The 22,418-nt window shown below is 42.0% G+C and overlaps 1 protein-coding gene and 1 pseudogene across 1 annotated transcript in view; both read left to right on the top strand.

Annotated features, from left to right (window-relative positions):
* The window catches only part of LOC116282590 (putative tetratricopeptide repeat protein 41), a 52,644-nt pseudogene extending 47,375 nt beyond the window's left edge, over positions 1 to 5,269 (top strand).
* Positions 5,270 to 6,992: 1,723 nt separating this feature from the next.
* Positions 6,993 to 22,418, top strand: part of NT5DC3 (5'-nucleotidase domain containing 3) — a 57,958-nt gene continuing 42,532 nt past the window's right edge. Inside the window, exon 1 of the mRNA XM_072973137.1 lies at positions 6,993 to 7,277. Within this exon, the coding sequence (XP_072829238.1) occupies positions 7,079 to 7,277 (199 nt within the window). The 5' untranslated portion in view covers positions 6,993 to 7,078. The remainder of the gene's footprint in view (positions 7,278 to 22,418) is intronic.

Raw genomic sequence — 22,418 nt, forward strand, 5'->3', positions numbered from 1 at the left:
TGTATTTTGGATACAACACTCTCGTGGCTGAATAGAGGATGGAATTGGTTGAGGGGAGACTGGAGACTCTCCTGTGTTAACTAAGACAGGGACAGCAGAAATAGAGAGAAAGGGGTAGTATTTGCAAGTTAGTAGTTAAATCCAACAGGGTTTAGTGCTTGACTGAGTATGGAAGGTGGGGGAAAGGGATGAGTCAGAGGCATTCCCCAGTTTATGGCTATACCCAAGGCCAGGGCAACAAGGTGGATTCCAAGGTAGGAAGCACATGTTAAGAGGTTGGGGTGGGAGCCATGATGAGCTAACTGGGGGCATGTTGAGTTTAAATTTCTCATGTAAGTGGAGACACTCAGTAGGCAGAAGAATATATGCTTAGCAGCTAGAAGACTGAGCTGGAGAAGAACATTTGGGAGTCCTTAGTGTACAATGGCTGGCCCAACCCTGTAGAATAGTTCAAACAGCCAAGAAGAATACAAGATAAGAAGATGGCAGGAGACAGAACTTGGGAGAATGCTGTGTGTAAGGGGTGAGCAGAGGAAAGAGTGGTAGCAAAAGATGAAGAATAACTCTAGAAGTAGGCTGAGAATCAGTAAAATCATGCAAGCCAAGAAAGGAAGGGCTGAGAACTGACCACCAGATGGAGAACAGACCATTGCATTTAGCAACAAATGGTCATGGGGAACCATCAATTTAGGTGGAATGTTAGGGACAAAGACCTGTGTAAGAGAACAATGAATCTGTTCCCTCTGCCCAAAAAAAGGCCTCTGCAGAGGCTGAGCCCCTTGAGTTGGTAGAGTGAGCTTCTGCCGCACTGGGGGCAGAAGACAGAGCTGGCTGCCTGCCATCCGCAGCCAGTCCCTCTGAGCAGAATAGCCAGTGGTCTCAGTGGAGGCAATGGAGGTAAAAAGCCATTCCCCCTGGTTTTTATTGTTTTCTTTAGGGCAGAAATCAAAGGCCAATGGATATATCCAGTTGTAACCTTTTGCTTCTTTTGGGACAGTGATGAACAGCTATCTCCCTCCTCAATCTGTTTATAAACAGACAGTTATTGAAAGAATGAGGCAACAAGTTTAATTTCTCAAACTGAAGGACTCCTGACAAGGAAACTTTAGACATAGCATACTTATCAAACAAAAAGAAACTTTCAACAAAGAACCTGTAAATACTGCATATTCCCCTATCTCATGACACATTTTCAGCCTGTAATTGTCTCCTCTTTTTAACCCAGAACAGTGGGGAAGCTCATTATCTGTTGGGCAGTGTCCGCAGAGCCTGGGCTCATTCAGAGAAACTTCCTGAGGCTCTCCACCAACACCTGTGATTTTCCTTGATACGTGGTGACAACCACCTGAATTACAGGTGTGGGTCTGGTGAGGAAGTAAACACAGGACTGGCATTGTAAAAATCTACCCATTAGGTAACAGTAAATATTATGTGAAGCAAGAGTAATAGGCTCAAATTTCAGTAGAATAAAGACTAAAAAAAGTTGTACTTTAGATTACTTAAGAGGACAGAGGACTATCTTTGATAAAATATCTTTCTTTTTCCAGAGGAAATAATAAAGATACCACTTTATTTTTAATCCTAAGCACTGAAAAAAAAGGGGGGTAGGGGGGACTAGGAAAATGTACCATTTAAAATCTGAGAACAGATTTTCAAGCAAGTTAGTGCAACCTCTCCTCATTCCCACCCCCAGTTCAAACTCTATCGGACTTAAGGTGAATGTGGCTGTCCAGATGTACCAAATGGAAAGGGTAACTGATGGTTCCTTTTCCATGGAAAATCTCTTAAGGAACCAATGCAAAAGGGAGAATGGTGTTCTCTTTTTCCACTTCTGGAAGTTATGGTCCTAGGATCTAGGCACCTGGAGTTAAATCCCAGTTCTGCTATTTTCTGGGCTTATGGACATAAACTCTCTGAGTCTCAATTTTCTTATCAACCGAAAGAGGAAAGGAATCTCTGCCTATACAGTTATTCTGAAGATTTAATGAGATGCTGTATTTAAAACTACAAACAGAGTCTACAATTAAGTGTTAAGTTCCTTCCTCATCTGGAATGAAGATTTGAAGTGGGAGGAGGCTCCTCGCTTTAATTTGAATGAACCCATCCAGGTCTTTCCTCTTGCCTCAGCTGACAGAACTGACCAGGCTGGATAGTACGGCCCAGGTAGTCCCGAGCCTGAGGGAGGATGGCGTGGACTGGGGTTGGCCCCATGTCTTTTCCTGACGACTACTATACTTGCTGCTAGAAAGAGATAATCAGATTGTGTTCAAGAAAGTTATGAGGTCAAAGCTATAGGTACAGGTCCAGAAGGGGTCATGAGGGTAAAGGGACCTAAGGAGCCAATGTGGTGGCCAACAAGGAGTAGGGGGCACAAGCATGCAGTGGTGTGTGTCAGGGGTACCAGCAGCGGGTGTGTGTGACATCTTAATCCCCCAGCAAGTCAGAACCTCTTAAAGGGCCTCAGGCAGAATGAGCAGTCTGTGGGATCTGGTTATCAGCATCCAGAGGATCTCAGAATGAGTTCTTGCTCAGCCACCACATGAGACATTCTGGCTCTATTCTCCACTTTACTTTTTAAAGCCTGTTGAGGCCAATGCAACGTGGCCATCCTGAGCAGGGTATTTCACAAGTGCCTTCTGCTGAGCTCGACTGGGGCAACTGGGAACCTCATAGGGAGTCATGGAAATAATTCAAAAAGAAGGAATACAGACATAGATTGCTAAGCAGAGCCAACAGCTGAAAATCCCTAACAGATTTTCAGCACAGCCTGCGGGCAATATGAGATCTGGGCCATGACCCATGAAATGGAGCTACAGAGAGAACATCTCTGCAGATAGAAGCCATGGTGGACACTCAGGACAACCCAGCACAGGGAAAGAGGCAACCTAGTGTAGCAGTCAAGGACAAGGGCTTGTGGGTGAGGCGACCCAAGATCGTTCCACCACAAACTGGACCAAGTTACTTAACCTCCTTCGGGTTTCCTGTTTTTAAAAGTCAATGGACATGCACAAAAAATTGTCTGAAAGGGCACTTGTTTTAGGAGAAGACTGCACAGATAGGTACTAGGATGGGAGGATACTTTTTACTTCATGTCTTTATCCATTTTCATTTTTGAACCATGTGGATGTATGTCTTATTAAAAAGAACAAATTACAAAGACAGCGACAAGTGATGATAGTTTATACCTTACAGGATTACACAGGCCTGATAGATGGTAATTACTTACATAATTGCAGTTTTTATTATTAATATTAATTTGGGGATGCTGGTTGGGTCATCTGTCAAGTTTTTTTTTTAAACCTTAAATACCCAGCAGTCTCTTATCACATACCCAGATTGCTCTCTACATGCATCAGCCTTCCATTATGTTTATAATCAATGGTCTAAATTCAGCCCCTTAAAAGCAGCCTTATAAGTGGGTAAAGTGAATTAAACGAGTACCACTTATAACTTGACTGTAATATTTTTTTTTCACTTTTCATATATTTTAGAGAATTGCATTGTTGACAATGGCACCTGGCGTTATATTATGGACACCTATGTACCTTTCATCTATAGTCACCAGTTGTTAACATTTTGGTCACATTTGCGTTCTTTCTCTCTTTCAAACCAAATTACCAAAGGCCAAATTACCACAATTTACCGGCAGCCCCTGCTAGGGTCTCTTAGCATAAATAATCCCTGGAAATCCATATCTGAGCTCATCACAGAAAAGTGGCTTTTTCATAGCCCAGATTACAGTTCAATTTCACACACACACACACGCACAAACACAACAGATTCATATAGACACACACACACACACATATATATATAGGTGTTTTTTTTTGACTATTTGAAAATTGTAGATAGGACACTTCTATCTCTAAATATTTCAGCATGTATCGTCTGAGAACAAGGACATTCCCCTACATAACCACAGTACAATGATCAAACTCAGGAAGTTTACCCATTATGAAAGATGATTAATGTACAATCCACATGCAAATATCCCCAGGTGTCCTAGTAAATGTTCTTTCCAGGTGTTTACTTTTGGATCCAGAGTCCTTTTGAGGCTCTTCCAGCGCACTTGGTTGTCTCCTTTGGTCTAGAACATTTAAGTAGGCTTATTTTGCCTTTCATGACACTGCCATTTTTGAAGAGCCTACGTCAGGTTCTGCCCTACCCTTCCTGCCCCAATGTCCTCCAATTTGTATCTGATTGTTTTCTGGTAATTAGACTCAGGTTAAACATCTTTGGCAGGAATACTGCAATAGGTGATGTTCCAATGCTGCCTTTTATAATATTTTTATCTTTCTTTTTTAAATGTGTGAAGCCAGAAGTCCTTTAAAAATTCTAATATTCTTATTTTCAAATATCCAGCAGGTCAATTGTTGATAAGTGACTCTTGTCATCAAGTCATGATGGAGGCTGTGGGCTATTTGTACAGGTCACTCGATTTAAGGGCAACCTACCTGAAATCTTCTCATTCATTGATCCATGGAATCCTGCAGTAAGTTTCTGTTTTATGTCTCAAAAATATATATATATATGCTGCAGGCTATTCATGTTATATAAATGACCTCTTGGCAACTTTTGATCTTTTTCAGCCTCCTAAGGGAAATTGAGCGGATCTGGGGTAGGAGATGTTGGCCTCAATTCATGAACCAGCAATATTCTGAGGGTCTTAGGAATGGTGCCTCATTATGGGAGCACTTACTTAAATTAAACTACCATAGCGCTCAGAATTCTAACACAGTGAGCTCTGCAATGTGCACAGATGCAGATAAGCTGCAGGGAGCTAAAAGGCCCTTCATACAATTTCAGATAAATCAAAATGTGCGTCTGGAAGAGGGAAAAAGGTCTTGAGACCCATTATTTCCATTTTTGCTGAGGAAAAGACCCGACAGAAGAGACAAAGTAATGTTAAAATACGGAATAACCCAGAAAAAGAAGCAACAAAGAAAAAGAAAGATTATTCCTCTTAGATTTTATCTTTGGGTAAAACGGACGGCATAGTAAAGCTTTCATGGCAAAGGATTTTGTCAGCTAAAAGTGGAAGTGAAAAAGGCCAAATTACCACAATTTACCAGCATCTCCTGCTAGAGTCTCTTAGCACAAATAACCCCGGGAATCTGTATCTGAGATCATCGCAGAAAAGTGGCTTTTTCATAGCCTAGATTACAGTTCAATTTCTCAGAAGTGTTTTTCTCAGAGAAGATCTCAGTTTGAAACAAAACTGATGAAGACCTCAAATGATACTAAGAAAGAATAAAAATTATCATGGGTTCTTTCGTGTCTGTAATTTTTTTCTACTTGTCTTTATTTAGAACTCTGATGAGATATTTTCTTGTAAAACTCTTAGGAGTGGTGATGATCAAGTTCTGGGGATTTTATTTTTTTAGCCCCTTAAAATATTGTAACAGATTGTAGCTAAAAAGAACAATTTTTAAGTGATTCACATTTCTATGGTAGGTAGAAAAATGCTGATCTCACAGGGTTCCATATCTAAAAGTACACTGAACCAATGTTATTAAAGTTCTAATCGTGTTATTTTATATTGCTATTGTTTATCTATGAACTTATGAATTAATGCTCATATAAACAAAATTTGCATTTGCTATCATCAAATCTTTTTTAGGTAGCATGAATAAGAAAAGATATAAATTGGAATAAACTAAAACCATAAAGTAATTTTAAAGTATTAGAGTCCATGGATTTGATATCAGTTGTAAACAGTTTAATTGCCTTTCATTTTGTCAGTGATCTGTAAGATATTACCTACTCACTGTTAAGGATTACTTCTTGGCTTCCTTCTTCCTCATCGCCCAACCAAATCCTATCTACTACATTAGGAATCCAAATGGAAAAATGGGCTCAGCTGTGTGACTTTAAGACTGCTATTTTATTTCTCTTAGTCTTAGTTTCATTATTTGTAAAATGGGAGAAACTATGGTGCCTACTTTTCAGGATTACTGAGAGGATTGCCTGAGAAAACGCACACAGCAAGCTTTCAATAAATAGTAGCTGTTGTCTGTCATGGTCAAATCCCGAGGCCACCTTTCCCCTTGAAAACATCTCCGGACCCCTCCAGCCCACAGCTTAAGCATACACTAATGCTTTGGCTGATTAGTCTTAAATCGTGCTCCACTTATTTCACACATGGCAGCGTAGTTTCCCAGGCAGAGTGTCAGCCTTGAGGGTTATTCTCTTCAGTCCGGCCTCTGCTCAACCCTGACCACTGGGTAGCTTGGCAAGTCCTTGCGGTGCACTGGCAAAGGTTCTGGGTGGGCCGCATCAGACCTTTCCTGCTGGAGCTAAGTCTGACTCAGTCCACACAGAAATGTCGCGTGGTGACGTTTACTGTTTATTTGGCTTTGGTGGGACCACAATGCACCGCACCGGTGCAGCCTCGCAGGTCTGAAAGAAGACAGGTACACTATGGGCAGGAGCAGGCGGAGTGCTGTCCCCAGAGACCTCCCTCTCGAGGCAGAAATCTCGGGAGGGCACTGGCCTTCCAGGCTGTGCAATGGGGGTGCCCTTCAGGCATATCAGCCCACGTGTGGACGCCGGGTCCAGCTGCCCACTCACCGGTGGGACTAGAAGGATCCAAGATAGGGGCGGCGTGGGGCGGGGGACGTCCTAGACCCGCCCCCGCGATCCAGGGGAGGTCCAGACGTCAGAGGCCATTAGTGTGGAGAGGTCAATTCCTGGAGGTGGGGCCAGAAGCACACTGTCCGTGCAGCCAGAGTTGGGGGGCAGTCACAGGCCGCCGGAGGAATGTGCTGTGGAGCTCGGCGGGCGGCGCCGGAGTCGCGTCTCGTGGACCAGGGCCCGCGACGAGTCATTTCATTCCATGAGGCGTTCGCTTTCGCACAGTCACACGGTCAAGAAGTGGTCGCTGCAGACTCCTCTCTTGGCGCCCGCCGCCCGGCCCACACTCGGGCGGGCCAGGCCCCGCCCCCGCGGCGGCCGGAGGGGCGGGCCGCGCCGCCACGTGCTCCGACGCAGGGACCCGCCGGGACCCGCCCGCCCACCGGGCAGAGCGCGGGCAGAGCACCGGCCCTGGGGCGCCACTCGCAGCGGGGCGGCGGCAGGCATGGCCGCGGCGGCGGCGGCGGCTCGTGGGGCCGGTGCGAGGGCGGCGGCGGCGGCCCTGCGGGGCGGCTGCGAAACTGCGGCCCGGGGCCGGTCGCGCGCGGCTTCCGCGCGGCCCTTGTGCACAGCACCTGGGACCGCCCCGGGCATGAAGCACTACCTGTGGGAGCGCTACCGGGAGGCGAAGAGGAGCACGGACGGTGAGTGCGGCGGCGCCCCCCACCCTGAACCTCCAGTGCTTGGGGGTCTCCTCCCCGCCGGGCTGGGGCGCCAGGTCCCCGGCCACGCGGTCAGCGGGGAAGCCGGCACCGTCGGACCCACGCGGGTCCGCTGCTGACCTCCAGAGCCGCTCCCCCCGCCCCCATCGTGACCCTCGGTGGTCCCCAACCCCAACCGCGGGCGGCATCGCCTCTGCCGTGCGGTTCCGGGAAACGCAGAAAAATGCGCCTCCAGAAACTTTACAACTCTTGCTTTTCTCCTATCCGGGAAAGCCGTTTTGTAAATTCTTGAGATTTTTAGCCAGAAATCTGAATTGGATGCTATTTAGGCTCTCCCGAGGGTTCCACAGACATCACCTGGGAGACGGTCACCCCCACGCACCGTTAGGTATTGTTATTAATGAGCGATATAATAGTAACAGCCGGAGTCCGGCAGGCGGCGGGTTACCCTGGATTCCGGCTGCGGGGCAGGTGGCAGCGTTTGGAGGCTGATTTATTTTCCTTCTTTGTCTTAGGGGATAGGGTAGGATTTGCTGTGCTTGGAATAGGTTGGGTCCAGTTTGGGAGTGTTCCGAGTTATCCACTAACCTCAGCGCGGAAGGGATTCCAGGGAGTGATCGCTTTGTGGCCAGATGAACATAAAATCAGCTTGTTTTGGTTGTTGGTAAGGGAAACGGGGAGGGACGAAAGAGCATCGAGTAAATACTAATGTCAGACGCATAAATTGTCTCCCTGAATTCTTCCCCATACCTATGAAAGAGGTGCCACATCCCCATCCTATAAATAAGAGAAGCCAGACTCAAGTTTAAGGAACCTGGCCAAGGTCACAGCTTGACCTGGGGTCTGTCTCAGCCCCTAACCCATTATCTTATTTCCTCATTGCCTTGCGGTAGCAGCTGGCCATTTGGGAACTGGTGTAAAGAGCCAGTGATAATTCATTGGTGCTGTTTCTTTCAGGGAAGATTTAGAACAGAAATTTTTACACAGACTTTATTTGGGGGGAGGGGATGGCACAGAGAGATAGGGAGAGACTATTTGGTGGAGAGAACATTTTGTAGAATCACATTTTCCATCTTTTGACCAGAAGTCAGTTTAATGAAAGAATGCAGGAGGCTTATTTTCGGTAATTGGAATAATTTTCTGAGGGAACTCAAAATGGCTAGCTGTGCAGAATTCTGTGAAATAGGGCTTGGTGTCGTAGTTTTCTGTTGCTCAGAGTTTAACTTCGCATCGGTGTTTGAAGTACTGTGTGGTGGCAAGAGGATTGGCTTTGGAGACTTTGGAAATTGCAGATCTCAGGTGAAAGAAATGTAAAAGATGATCTAGCTCAGCTTTTGGGCTGGCAAGCTTTTTTTTTTTTAGATGAAATTTTAAATTGAGATAATTGTATGACATGCAGTTGTAAGAATTGATACAGGGAGGTACAGCATAACCTTTTACCAGTTTCTCTCAATGGCAGCATTTTGGAAAGCAGTAGTACAGTATCACAAACAGTATACTGACATTGGCACAACCCACAGATCTTACTCAGAATCCCCTGGTTTTACTTATGTGTATGTTTAGCTCTGTACAGTTTTATTACATGTTGGTTTGTGTGTCCAACACCACAGTCAAGATACTGAACAATTCACTGCAAAGACTCCTCATATTATCTTTATAACCGCAACCACCTCCTTCCTGATGCTCTCCCTGAGTCCTGGAGCACTATCTGTTCTCCAGGTTTTGTCACTTCAAAATGTTTTATGTATGGACTCATACAGTATGCGACCTTTTGGAATTGGCTTTATTGGAACTGGCATGATTTCCTGGAGATTTATCCAAATTGTTGCATGCATTGTATATCAATAGTGCATTCCTTTCTATTGCTTAGTATTCCATGGCTCATATATATCAAAGTTTAACCACTGTTTAACCACAGTGAAATGATCAATCATACTTCACTTGTGGAAGGACGTCTTGGTTGCTCCCCAGTTTTTGACCGTTACAAATAAAGCTGCTATAAACATTTGTGTACAGGTTTTGTGTGAACATGTTTTTTCATTTCCCTAAATGCCATTGCTTGGCTGAATGGTAATTGTGTGTTTAGTTTACAGGCAAAATTTTTGCCATTTCAATTTTATGGGCCAGATTTGCTGCTGCAGTTTGTGAGACTCTGGGGATGTCACAAAGCCCCAGGATCCTCATCTGTAAAATGCAGATGGATGCTTGTGGTACCAGCGTCATGGGGTTGTGGCAAGGACTGAGTGAGTCCATCCACGAAAGGTGTTTAGAACGGTGCCTGGCAGATGAGACAGCTGAAGGGTTGGGTAATAAAGATCAGCTTTGGGCCCGAGTTGGGCTTTGGTGTGGGATAATGCCAGAGGAGTCTTGGAGTAGGACAGCTTGAGAGAGATTTTGAACTTATTAGCACTGCGACTTTGGTGGCAAGTTGCTTTAGTCTCTGACCTCAGTTTTCTCAACTGTAATGTGGGGATGAAGTGAGGATTTCTAGTGTGGGCTTGGCGCCAGGCACAGGTGCTCAGCTGCTAGGAGCTATTGTGGCTGGTTACTAAATAACTTTCGGTCTTAGACAGGCTTAGTAAGCAGTGGAGACGGGGTAGTTAGCTCTAGGGTCTGGGTCTCCTTTAGCTTAGGGCTTACCATATGTGGCTTTTGAATAAGCCACCTAGTCTCTCGAGGCTTTGGGTTCTCTCTGTAGAATGAAGCCACTGGACTAAATGTGTGAGCCTTTTCAAGTGTTGCATGTCTGTGAATCAGTATTCGGGGTACCCCATGCCATCTTCACGCCCCCAGCACTTACCCACGTGGTTCCTGTCTCACCCCTGAGAACACAGGGACTTTCCTCCTCCACCCTGCCTGGGGCCGCACTACCCCTACCGTCCTTTAGCTGAAGTCTATATGAGTACACATGCCCAACTTGCATTCGTTCACCAAGCATTTATGAAGCACCTTGCAGCAGGCTTGAAGGCTGTTGATTCACAGATGGATGTGTCTGAGAAGGAAGGGCCCACAGTCGTTGAGCACCTGCCCCTGCCAAGCGTGAGACCCCAGTTGACCAGATGGGGAGGGAGGTGGCTAAACAGAGAAGTGACAGTTCAGTTTAGGGTAGATAAACATCAGCCCCGGGGACTGGAGACAGGGATGCTGACACCAGAGCAGATCACTGCTGGGAGGTGCTGGGGATGCAGAAAGGCTCTCGGAGGCTGGAGGCTGACCCTCGAACTGTGTCTGTAGGAGTGAGAGCTCAGAAGAAATACTGATATTCATACCAAAACATACAGTTTTAATTTCCCCCCCAGTTTACAAGAGAACAAAAGAATTTTGTAATCTCCCTGATAATTGCTTTCTGGTGTTTTATCTCTTGCCTTAAGCCAAACAATCCGTTCAGGTGTTTTCTCTTTGAAGAGGCTACCAGAAGGAAGCCTGCTCAGGCAAGAGATGATTTTTACTCTTTGTTTTACCCTTTCTCTTCCACTTTTTTTTTTTAACTTTTTAAAACTTAAAAAAAATTGTATTTTTAGATCATTTTTAGATTTCAGGAAAATTGCATTCTTCTATAAACCCTATATGCAATTTCTCCTATTACTAACCTCCCACATGATGATGGAATGATGATACTGTGATTTACAATAAGAAATATGGCACAGAGATCCTGAGACCCTTAGAATTTCCTAAGATGGATAAAGTGTCTTTGGTTATGTTAATTAGGTGACTTTTGGAGTAGCCCTAGGCAACCAAAGGTTGGGGCCTGGGTGCTGGAAGCCCTATCTTTTGATTAGAGAGTTAGAACTTTGTGTCTTTGCATCCCAACCCGCTCTGGAGCGTGGAGAGGGGCTGGAGATGGCGTCAGTTGCCAGCCACCAATGATTTAATCATTGCTTGTGTAATGAGGGCTTCATAAATGCCTGTGTGATGAAGATCCTATAAATGCCTCTGTAAAAACCCAGAAGGGTGGGGTTCCAAGTGCTTCCAATCTTCTGAACACGTGGAGATTGATTCTGGGAGAGTGGTGCGCCTTGGGAGGACTCGGAAACTCCTTGCTTTACGCATTTCTTCCTTCTGGCTGTTCCTGAGTTACCTCCTTTTATGGTAAACTCGAGATCTAGAAAGTGAAGTGTTTCTGAGTTCTGTGAGCCACTCTAGTAAATTAATTGAACCTGAGGAGGGGGTTATTGGAACCTGCAATCTGTAGCCGGTCTGTCAGAGGCACAGGTGACAACCTGGACTTGAAATTGAAGTTGGGCTGGGGACAGTCTTGTAGGACCAAGCCTTTAACCTGTAGGGTCTGATGCTCTTCCCAGAAGGTGTCAGAATTGAATTGTATCGAAGGACACCCTGCTGTGTCCAAGAATTGTCTATGTGGGGAAGAACTCACTTTGGAATTGGATACAGAACCCTTTAGATACATTTGTCACAATTAACCAATATTGATAACATGTGTCAGTATTAACCAAAGCCCATATTTAATTCAGAATTCCTTAGTTTTTAACCTAGTGTCTTTTCTACTCCTGGATCCCATCCAGAATAGCGCACTGCATTTACTTAGTTGTCATGTCTCCTCGGGCTCCTCTTGGCTGGGACAGTGAGTGATTATAATTTTAAGGGCTGGATGTATTTGTGTGGGGTCTGTATTCTCTGTTGTGCTATATCTTTGTGCGCATCTTCTTTGCACTTAGTCCCTGGCCTTCCCTGTGTGCTCATCAGATAATCATCCTGTCCTGTTACATACAGAGTGGAACATTCCTGTCCCTTCAGGAGTTGCTCCAGTCACACACTTGGGTAGCCTGGTGGATTTCCCCCACTTCAGAAGTCGTCTCAGAGCCTCGTCCTTTTAGAACATTTGACTCCTTGGCTGGAGCTCTGAAGTAAATTGAGTTGTGGAAGGAAGTATGGGGTTTAGTGCGAAGTGTTAGAAGCAGCTTTTATAGGGTGGTGACGGATTTACTTAGAGTTCTCGACTGGTGTTCAGTAAGGGCTGTGTGTACACAACGTAGTGTGCAGAGAATAAGGGTAAGATTCAAACCCTTCCTCAGTCCGAGGGATACCTGTGAGATAATTTAAAAATTAGACTAGTGTTTCTCAGGACTGTGTTCTATCTTGTGAGAGATTTGGTTAAAGAAATATGGAAAATATATGTTAAAGAAGCTTCTTTACAGATAGGCTTATTAGAGCTAGTGAAATACACGACTCTCTGAGAGGGAGGATGTAGGCATGGTACTTCCCAAAGAAATTTGACCATGGAGCCCCTTTTTTTGAGGTAAGAGCTCAAAACAGAGATTCTGAAGAATACTTCAGGAGGTTCTAAGAATATCTATAATAAGAATGTATATTAATAATGGCCAAAGATACTTAACTGTATAACCAGAAATGTGCTTTTTCTGTGCAGCAGAGAGAGTAATAGGGCCCCTTGAGAATCTGGAGACAGCTGTGTATTCTGTTTTTAGAAAAACACAAACATTTGCATCATTATACATAACACAGGCACACACACAGCACACACAGACTATTTTGGATATAATTCAGGAGCGTCTGTCTTATCTGGTGAACTCGGAGCTCCTTTATTCCCTTTGTTATCCTGCAAGAAAAGTGTGAATGACTGACTGGGTTGGGGTGCTTACGGAGGCAGAGCTCAGCCTGCGGACTGTTTTCGAGATTAAAATTTGCATGTAACATCCAGCAGTCTGTCTGGAATAATGGCATGTTTGAGGTTTTCTGTAACTGCTGTGGAGGTCATGGGGTGACCTACCGGCAGAGAGTGAGGGGTTGAAATCTAGAATTTTTTTCCTCTTTTGCTGTGTATCCTGAGTAGCATAAAGAGGAAGTGAAAGGAGATACAGAAAGGAGATTAAAAGATGATTTTGTTGCTAGTCTTTGAAGGTAAGTGAAATTAAAAGTATATATTTTTTCGAGAGTTCTGAAACTTGAGCACATCAGAATCACCTGGGAGCTTGTTTAAAAGTGATTTTGAGGCCCTAACTCTGGAGATTTTGGTTCATGAGGCATGGAGCCAGGGCCTAGGAATCTGTATTTTTACAGGCTTCTACAGGCTGCGTTTTACAACGCTCAGTAACGCTGGGTTTGGAAACCAGTACTTTGTTGAACTCTTGAAGACATGTGGAAACACAGACATGCTCTGTATTTTAAAGTTCTTCTGGATTTTGGCTTCCAGCAGTTTGGTAGATAGTCAGGAAACCTTTTTGTTAAGGACACTCTACGTGTGGATGAAAAATACAGACATTATTTGCATGTGTAGCTGAGCTCTGAGAAACTGAAGAGAAATCTCAGGGACTAAAAATCAAGACTGGTGAGCAGCCCTGAAGGCCTTATGGTCTTGGGAGCATTTGTTGGGTTTTATTGGCAGTGCCTGCTGCCTCCTGGGAGGGGCCACACACACACAGTCTGAGACCACCCTGTAATCTGGGACCTACAGAGGGCTGCCTTCCCTGCAGAGACAACAGGACAATGGGTCATTCTTGGTCTCTGCTCTCGGCTTTTTCCTGTAAGATTGGGGAGGTTGGAAGAAGTCTCCCCATGACCTTGTAATCATAGGCTAGTCCTCATAGGGGTTTGGGCTTGAATTTATTCTGCTTGCATGGTCTGCTTCTGTTTTTTTTTTTTTTTTTTGCATGGTCTGCTTCTGTAATCTCAAAATGAGAAGTGAACTAGAAGTGGTCCCAGGGTGATAGCGTCCTGGGTTTCCTGACAGAAGCAAATGCACATTCTTCCTGGATGAATAGACCTTTGACCCAGGCCCAAAGGAAGAATTTGAAAGAAATTGGTAGGAGTTTGAGTAAATCTAAACACATATTGACCATATAGAAATCAGTCGGAAGGAGAGCAGGCGAGGAGGTGAAAAATAGAAAAAAGCAGGAAATATCATAAAAGATGATGGTGCAAATAATTCCAAGCAGATCAGTGATCATGATAAAACTCAGATTAAAAGATCATCAGATCAGATATAAGGAACACAGTCTAGCTAGATGTGGTTAATAAGAGATACACTCCAGAACAAAGAGGTAGAAAAGGTTGAAGTTAATGGAATGGGAGATGATGTCTTGGGCAAATGCTAACCAAAGAATATCAGCAGGTATGAATATCAGACAGCTGCTGAAATGGCATTGAAAGGAAATGATGATTATATAGCAAGAGTCACAAATTACTGTTCATGGGCCGGATCTAGCCTCCTGTCTGTTTTATTAAGTTTTGTTGGAACAGAGCCTCATCCGTCTATTTCCATGTTATGTATATTTTGTGTCCTTCTGTGCTGTGACATCAGTTGAGCAGGTGCAACAGAGACCGTGTTGTATAGCCCACCGTGCTTACTGACTGGTCCTTGGTAGAAAGTGTATGTTGACTCCTGAACTAAAGCTCTGCTTATGTATCAACATGGATGATTCTTGCAAAAATAATACTGAGTGGGGAAAAAAAGCAAGTTGCAGAGGTAAACCAATTGTAAAAGATTTGAAAACACATAAAAGATGCTATAGATCACTTGTAGGGATACACATGTATGTGGTCAAAGTCTAAAGAAATGCAGGAAGAATGATAAACACCAACATCGGGGAGGTGGTTACCTCCTTGGCAGGAGGAGAATGCAGGTGAGGGCTTACAGGGTGTAACTGCTAAGCTGCATGGTGGGGACGTGGGTGTCATGACACATTCTTTAGAAATCATTTTTTTTTTTGTTTAGGTGTGTGATATTGGTAATTCTGTGGCCACAGGAAACAAAACAGCAAAAGGGCTTAAGGGAGAAACATGCCACACAATAATTTTCACATTTTCAGATAGGAAAAGAAATTCCTAAAATAGGAGAGAACCTCGGGCCCCTAGAGGTCATGGAGTCCAGTCCTCTGCTGGAAGAAGGAATCCCTTTTCCGTAGCCCTCTCAGTGGCCACCTGGCATCTACTTGAGTTTGCCATATGATCACAAAGCTGCCAGTTTTTGTTTTGGTTGGCCTGAATCACAGAGAGTATAGAATTCCAGTGTCTCCCCCCATATGATAGCTGCTTAAATATGAAGATGGCGACCCTGTGTCATCACAACCCTCCTCTTTGACTTCATTATTTTGGAAACTTGACTTCACATTCACCCGTTTGTTGATATCCCTTGTTGATCCTTGGTCCTGACCACAGGAAGCAGCCACATGTGGTCCAACTGGTTCAAAGTAGAGGGAAGCAGTGAGCTCTTTCATGGGCAGTGTCATACCTCTGTTAGAAGACACTTCAGGAGTTCAGCGTTGGGTTGATTTGTGTGAAGTTTCCCACCAGCCAGGTCCTGACTTGGGCATTCCTGTATTGCCAAGATATATTTTAGATGAAGGAAAAATGAAAATAAAAAGCTTTTTATAAACTTCCTTACAAATTCCCAAATGTTAAAAAAAAATGCACTTAGTAGTTGAAGAAGAGCCCCTTTCCCCCCACTGTATCTTTATGTGGCTACCATACATTAGCCAGTGCTTAGAAGAAAATGATAGTTTTTATTTTTTTAAGAAAATGATATTTTTTATTTTTACTGTTTTTTTAAATTGAAGCATAGTCAGTTTACAATGCTGTGTTAATTTCTGGGGTACAGTATAGTGATTCAGTTATATATATATGTATATGTGTATATATAGGTATATGTGTGTATATATATATTTCTTTTCATGTTCTTTTTCATTATAGACTATTACAAGTTACTGAATATAGTTCCCTGTGCTATACAGTAGGACCTTGTTTACCTATTTTATTATGTAGTAGTTAGTATCTGCAAATCCCAAACTCCCAATTTGTCCCTCTATACCCCGTTACCTCTTTGGTAACCACAGTTTTGTTTTCTGTGCATCTGTTTTGTAAATAAGTTCATTTGTCTCATTTTTTTAGATTCCACATATAAGTGATACATGGTATTTTTCTTTCACTTTCTGGCTTCACTTAGTATGATGATCTCTAGGTCCATTCATGTTGCTGCAAATGGCATTATGTTATTCATTTTATGGCAGAGTAATATTCCATTTGTGTGTTTGTGTGTGTGTGTATATATATATGTATATATATATGTATATATATATGTATATATATACACACACACACACACACATATATATATATACACTCCTCATCTTCTTTATCCAGTCATCCTTTGATGGACATTTAGGTTGTTTCCATGTCTTGGCTATTGTAAATAGTGCTGTTGTGAACATTGGGGTGCATGTATCTTTTTGAATTAGAGTTTCCTTGGGACATGTGCCCAGGAGTGGGATTGCTGAATTGTATGGTAATTCTATTTTTAGGCTTTTAAGGAATCTCCATAGTGTTTTCCATTATGGCTGCACCAAACTACATTCCCACCAACAGTGTAGGAGGGTTCCCTTTTCTCCACACCCTCTCCAGCATTTATTGTTTGTGGACGTTTTAATGATGACCATTCTGACTGCTGTGAGGTGATACCTCATTGTAGTTTTGATTTGCATTTTGCTAATAGTTAGCAATATTGAGCATTTTTTCATGTGCCTATTGGCCATTTTTATGTCTTCATTGGATAAATGTTTGCTTAGGTCTTTCTGCCCATTTTTTGATTGGGTTGTTTGTTTTTTTTCTTATTAAGTTGTATGAGCTGTTTACATATTCTGGAAATTATGCCCTTGTCAGTCTCATTTTTTACAAATATTTTCTTCCATTCCATAGGTTGTCTTATTGTTTTGCTTATGGTTTCCTTTGCTGTGCAAAAGCTTGTACATTTAATTAGGTCTCATTTGTTTATTTTTGCATTTATTTCTCTTACCTGGGTAGACTGCCCTAGGAGAACATTGCTAAGATTTATGTCAGAGAATGTTTTGCCTATGTTTGCTTCTAGGAGGTTTATGTCTTGTCCTATGTTTAACTCTTTAAGCAATTTTGAGTTTATTTTTGTGTATAGTGTGAGAGAGTGTTCTAACTTCGTTGATTTGCATGCAGCTGTCCGGCTTTCCCAACACCCAGGAGACTTCTCCATTGTATTTTCTTGCTTCCTTTGTCAAAGATTAATTGACCTTAGGTGTGTAGGTTTATTTCTGGGCCCTCTATTCCCTTCGATTGATCCATATGTCTGCTTTGGCACCAATACCTCATTGTTTTTGATTACTGTAGCTCTGTAGTATTGTCTGAAGTCTGGGAGGGTTATTCCTCCAGCTTCTTTCTTTTTCTTCAGTATTATTACTTTGGTGATTCTGAGTCTTTCATGGTTTCATATAAATTTTAGGATTATTTGTTCTAGTTCTGTGAAAAATGTCCTGGGTAATTTGATAGGGATTGTATTAAAGCTGTAGATTGCTTTGGGTAATATGGCCATTTTAACAATATTAATTGTTCCAGTCCAAGAGCATGGGATATCTTTTCATTTCTTTAAATCATTTTTAATTTCCTTAATTAGTGTTTTATAGTTCTCCATGTATAATTCTTTCACCTCTTTTTTTTTTCTTATATTTTTAAACTCCTTTTCAAAGTTAGGTACTGCATGTTATGTAGTTGAGATGGTGCAGAGGGAGGCTAGCTGATTGCTCAGGCTGGACTCTTTAGGAAATTTTTGTCCTATAATGGGTTGGACCTTAACATTGAGAAACTCGTCTTTCGGTTTGCTAGGGTTCTGAGGAATTGTTTTATAGTAAGTGAACTTATAAGATATTGTTATGTAAACCTGGATAAATTTTTAATTTGTATTTAGAAATGTAACTCTCCAAGTAGATTGGAGTGTTTTTTTTTTTTCTGCTCTCTTTGGAGCAGGAAAATGTACTTGAAAAACATGATTAATACCAGAATATCAGAATGTTGTTTGAGTATCCATTTATTTAACAAGTATTTTTTGAGCACCATCAATGTGCTGGTTACTTTAGCTGTTAGTGAACAAGCAGGCGTATAGCTAGGGTTGCAGTTTTCAAAGTTCTTGCTCTCAGATCTCTTTTATACACTTAAAATTATTGAAGATCCCAAAGCTTTCGTTTATATAGGTTATACTGGTGGTGAGTGTTAGAAGTCAAAACCAAGAGATTTTAAAAATATGCATTTATTGATTAATTTAAAATAACAGCAATACATCTGTTCCTTGTTAACATAAGTGACATACTTTTTATGAAAAGTGACTATTTTCCAAAATAAAACCAAAAGAATGTGATGGTTTCACATTTTTGCAAAACTTCGTAATGTCTGGATTGATAGAAGACAGCTTCTCAGATCTGATTCTGCATTCATTTTTCTGCACTATCAGACGTCATGTAGCCTCCAGGAAGCTCCCCTGTACACTGGAGAGCGAACAGGAGTGAAAAAGACAGCCAGTCTCTGTATTAAATTCTTATCTGTCCTATACCAAAGCACCACAGATTAGTGACTTAAAAGAACACGGATTTATTATCTTACAGCTCTAGGGGTTAGCAGTCTGAAACAGGTCTCACTGGGCTAAAATCAAGGTGTTGGCAGGACAGCTAGTGGTGGAGGTTTCCTTGCCCTTCCAGTCTCTAGAGGCTTCCCTCATTTCTCTGGTTTATGGCCCCTTCCAGTTTCAAAGCCAGCAGTGGCTGTCCGTCTTTCCCACATCACATCACTTTGACACTGAGACGTCTGCCTTCACGTAAGGACCCTTGTGATTACATGGGGTCCAACAGGACAATCCAGGATATTCTTTATCTCAGAGTTACTGATAAATAGCCCTCCTTTTGTCTACAGCCTTAATTCCCCCTTGCCATGTTGGGTAACACACATTCTTAGCTTCCAGGGGTTTGGATGTAGAGGTCTTTGAAAGCCACTATTCTGCTTACCACATTTAAGTATTATTATAAAAAATAGGTTTGATCTGAGATTCCCTGCAAGAGCCATGTGTGGGGGTGAGTTCCCAGATGATGCTGATCTGGGAGGAATATTCATTGAATGGATGAGTAGAAAAAAGGAGAAGGGATCGACATTTATGGAGCACATACTGTGTGCTGAGTGCTCTGCCAGGCCTTTGACCTATATTTTATTGTTTGTTAATTGTGCAACTTTGGGCCAGTTACCTAACCTCTCAACTTTATTTATCTGCAAACTGGGGGCAGCAGTATTTATCTCATGGAGCTCTCATGTCGTTAATTGAGATAACGAATGAGAGGTGCCCCATGCATAGCATATGGAAGGCATATTTATTCTTTTCTACTTCCTCTGTACTTTGATGAAGAATTCTCTTTTTTGAACATTTTTATTGATTTATAATCATTTTACAATGTTGTGTCAAATTCCAGTGTGGAACACAATTTTTCAGTTATACATGAACATATATATATTCATTGTCACATTTTTTTCTCTGTGAGCTACCATAAGATCTTATATATATTTCCCTTTGCTGTACAGTATAATCTTGTTTATCTATTCTACATTTTGAAATCCCAGTCTATCCCTTCCTACCCCCTGCCCCCTTAGCAACCACAAGTTTGTGTTCTATGTCTATTTCTGTTTTGTATTTATGTTTTGTTTGTTTCTTTGTTTTTAATTTTAGATTCCACATATGAGTGATCTCATATGATATTTTTCTTTCTCTTTCTGGCTTACTTCACTTAGAATGACATTCTCCAGGAGCATCCATGTTGCTGCAAATGGCGTTATGTTGTCAGTTTTTATGGCTGAATAGTATTCCGTGGTATAAATATACTGCATCTTCTTTATCCAGTCATCTGTTGATGGACATTTAGGCTGTTTCCATGTCTTGGCTATTGTAAATAGTGCTGCTATGAACATTGGGGTGCAGGTGTCATTTTGGAGTAGGGTTCCTTCTGGATATACGCCCAGGAGTGGGATTCCTGGGTCATATGGTAAGTCTATTTCTAGTCTTTTGAGGAATCTCCATACTGTTTTCCACAGTGGCTGCACCAAACAACATTCCCACCAGCAGTGTAGGAGGGTTCCCTTTTCTCCACAGCCTCTCCAGCGTTTGTCATTTGTGGATTTTTGAATGACAGCCATTCTGACTGGTGTGAGGTGATACCTCATTGTAGTTTTGATTTTCATTTCTCTGATAATAAATGATATTGAGCATTTTTTCATGTGCCTATTGATCATTTGTATGTCTTCCTTGGAGAATTGCTTGTTTAGGTCTTCTGCCCATTTTTGGATTGGGTTTGTTTTTTTCTTATTAAGTCATATGAGGTGCTTATATATTCTGGAGATCAAGCCTTTGTCGATTTCATTTGCAAAAATTTCCTCCCATTCCATAGGTCGTCTTTTTGTTTGACCTATGGTTTCCTTTGCTGTGCAGAAGCTTGTAAGTTTCATTAGGTCCCATTTGTTTATTCTTTTATTTCTATTGCTTGAGTAGACTGTTCTAGGAGAACATTTTTGAGATGTATGTCAGATAATGTTTTGCCTATATTTTCTTTTAGGAGATTTATTGTATCTTATGTTTAAGTCTTTGATCCATTTTGAGTTTATTTTTGTGTATAGTGTAAGGGAGTGTTCTAGCTTCATTGCTTTACATGCTGCTGTCCAGTTTTCCCAACACCATTTGCTAAAGAGACTGTCTTTATTCCATTGTATATTCTTGCCTCCTTTGTCGAAGATGAGTTGACCAAAAGTTTGTGGGTTCATTTCTGGGCTCTCTGTTCTGTTCCATTGATCTATATGTCTGTTTTTGTACCAATACCATGCTGTCTTGATGGCTGTAGCTCTATAGTGTTGTCTGGGGTCTGGGAGAGTTATTCCTCCAGCCTCTTTCTTTTTCTTCAGTAATGCTTTGGCAGTTCTAGGTTTTTCTGTGGTTCCATATAAATTTTATTATGATTTGTTCTAGTTCTGTGAAATATGTCCTGGGTAATTTGATAGGGATTGCATTAAGTCTGTAGATTGCCTTGGGCAGTGTGACTGTTTTAACAATATTGATTCTTCCATTCCAAGAGCATGGGATATCTTTCCATTTTTTAAAGTCGTCTTTAATTTCGTTCATCAATGGTTTATAGTTTTCTGTGTATAAGTCTTTCACCTCCTTGGTTAGATTTATTCCTAGGTATTTTATTACTTTGGATGCTATTTTAAAGGGGATTGTTTCTTTACTTTTTCTGTTGATTCATCGTTAGTATAAAGAAATGCAACTGATTTTTGAACATTAATCTTGTAACCTGCTACCTTGCTGAATTCTTCAATCAGCTCTAGTAGTTTTTGTGTGGACCTTTTAGGGTTTTCTATATATAGTAACATGTCGTGGGCATATAGTGACACTTTTACCTCTTCTTTTCCAATTTGGATCCCTTTTATTTCTCTCTTGCCTGATTGCTGTGGCTAGGACTTCCAAGACTATGTTGAATAGGAGTGGTGATAGTAGGCATCCTTGTCTTGTCCCAGATTTTAGTGGGAAGCTTTTGAGTTTTTCACCGTTGAGTACTATGCTGGCTGTAGGTTTGTCATATATAGCTTTTATGATGTTGAGATATGTTTCCCTCTATACCCACTTTGGTGAGAGTTTTTTTTATCATAAATGGGTGTTGAATTTTATCAAATGCTTTTTCTGTATCTATTGAGATGATCATGTGGTTTTTGCCCTTTCTCTTGTTGATGTGATGTATTACATTGATTGATTTGTGTATGTTGAACCACCCTTGTGTCCCTGGGATGAATCCCACTTGGTCATGATGTATATAATCTTTTTTATGTGCTGTTGGATTCTATTTGTTAATATTTTGGTGAGGATTTTTGCATCTATGTTCATCAGTGATATTGGCCTATAATTCTCTTTTTTGGTAGTGTCTTTGCCTGGTTTTGGTATCAGGGTGATGGTGGCTTCATAGAATGAGTTTGGGAGTATTCCCTCCTTTTCAGTCTCCTGGAAGAGTTTCAGAAGGACTGATATGAGTTCTTCGCATGTTTGGTAGAATTCCCCGGTGAAGCCGTCCGGTCCTGGACTTTGATTTGTAGGGAGGTTTTCTATTGCTGATTCGATTTCATTTCTAGTGATCAGTTTGTTCAAGTGGTCAGTTTCTTCTTGGTTCAGTCTTGGTGGACTGTATGTTTCCAGAAATTTGTCCATCTCCTCTAGGTTATCCATTTTGGCTCCATATAGTTTTTCATAATATTCTTCTATGGTATTTGATGAAGATTATTTGATAGTTTGCCTAGTACTTGATCCTTTGATGTGACTAAATTTTCTAAGATTTT

This window comes from Vicugna pacos, chromosome 12, assembly GCF_048564905.1.
Source record: "Vicugna pacos chromosome 12, VicPac4, whole genome shotgun sequence".
Lineage (NCBI taxonomy): Eukaryota > Metazoa > Chordata > Mammalia > Artiodactyla > Camelidae > Vicugna > Vicugna pacos.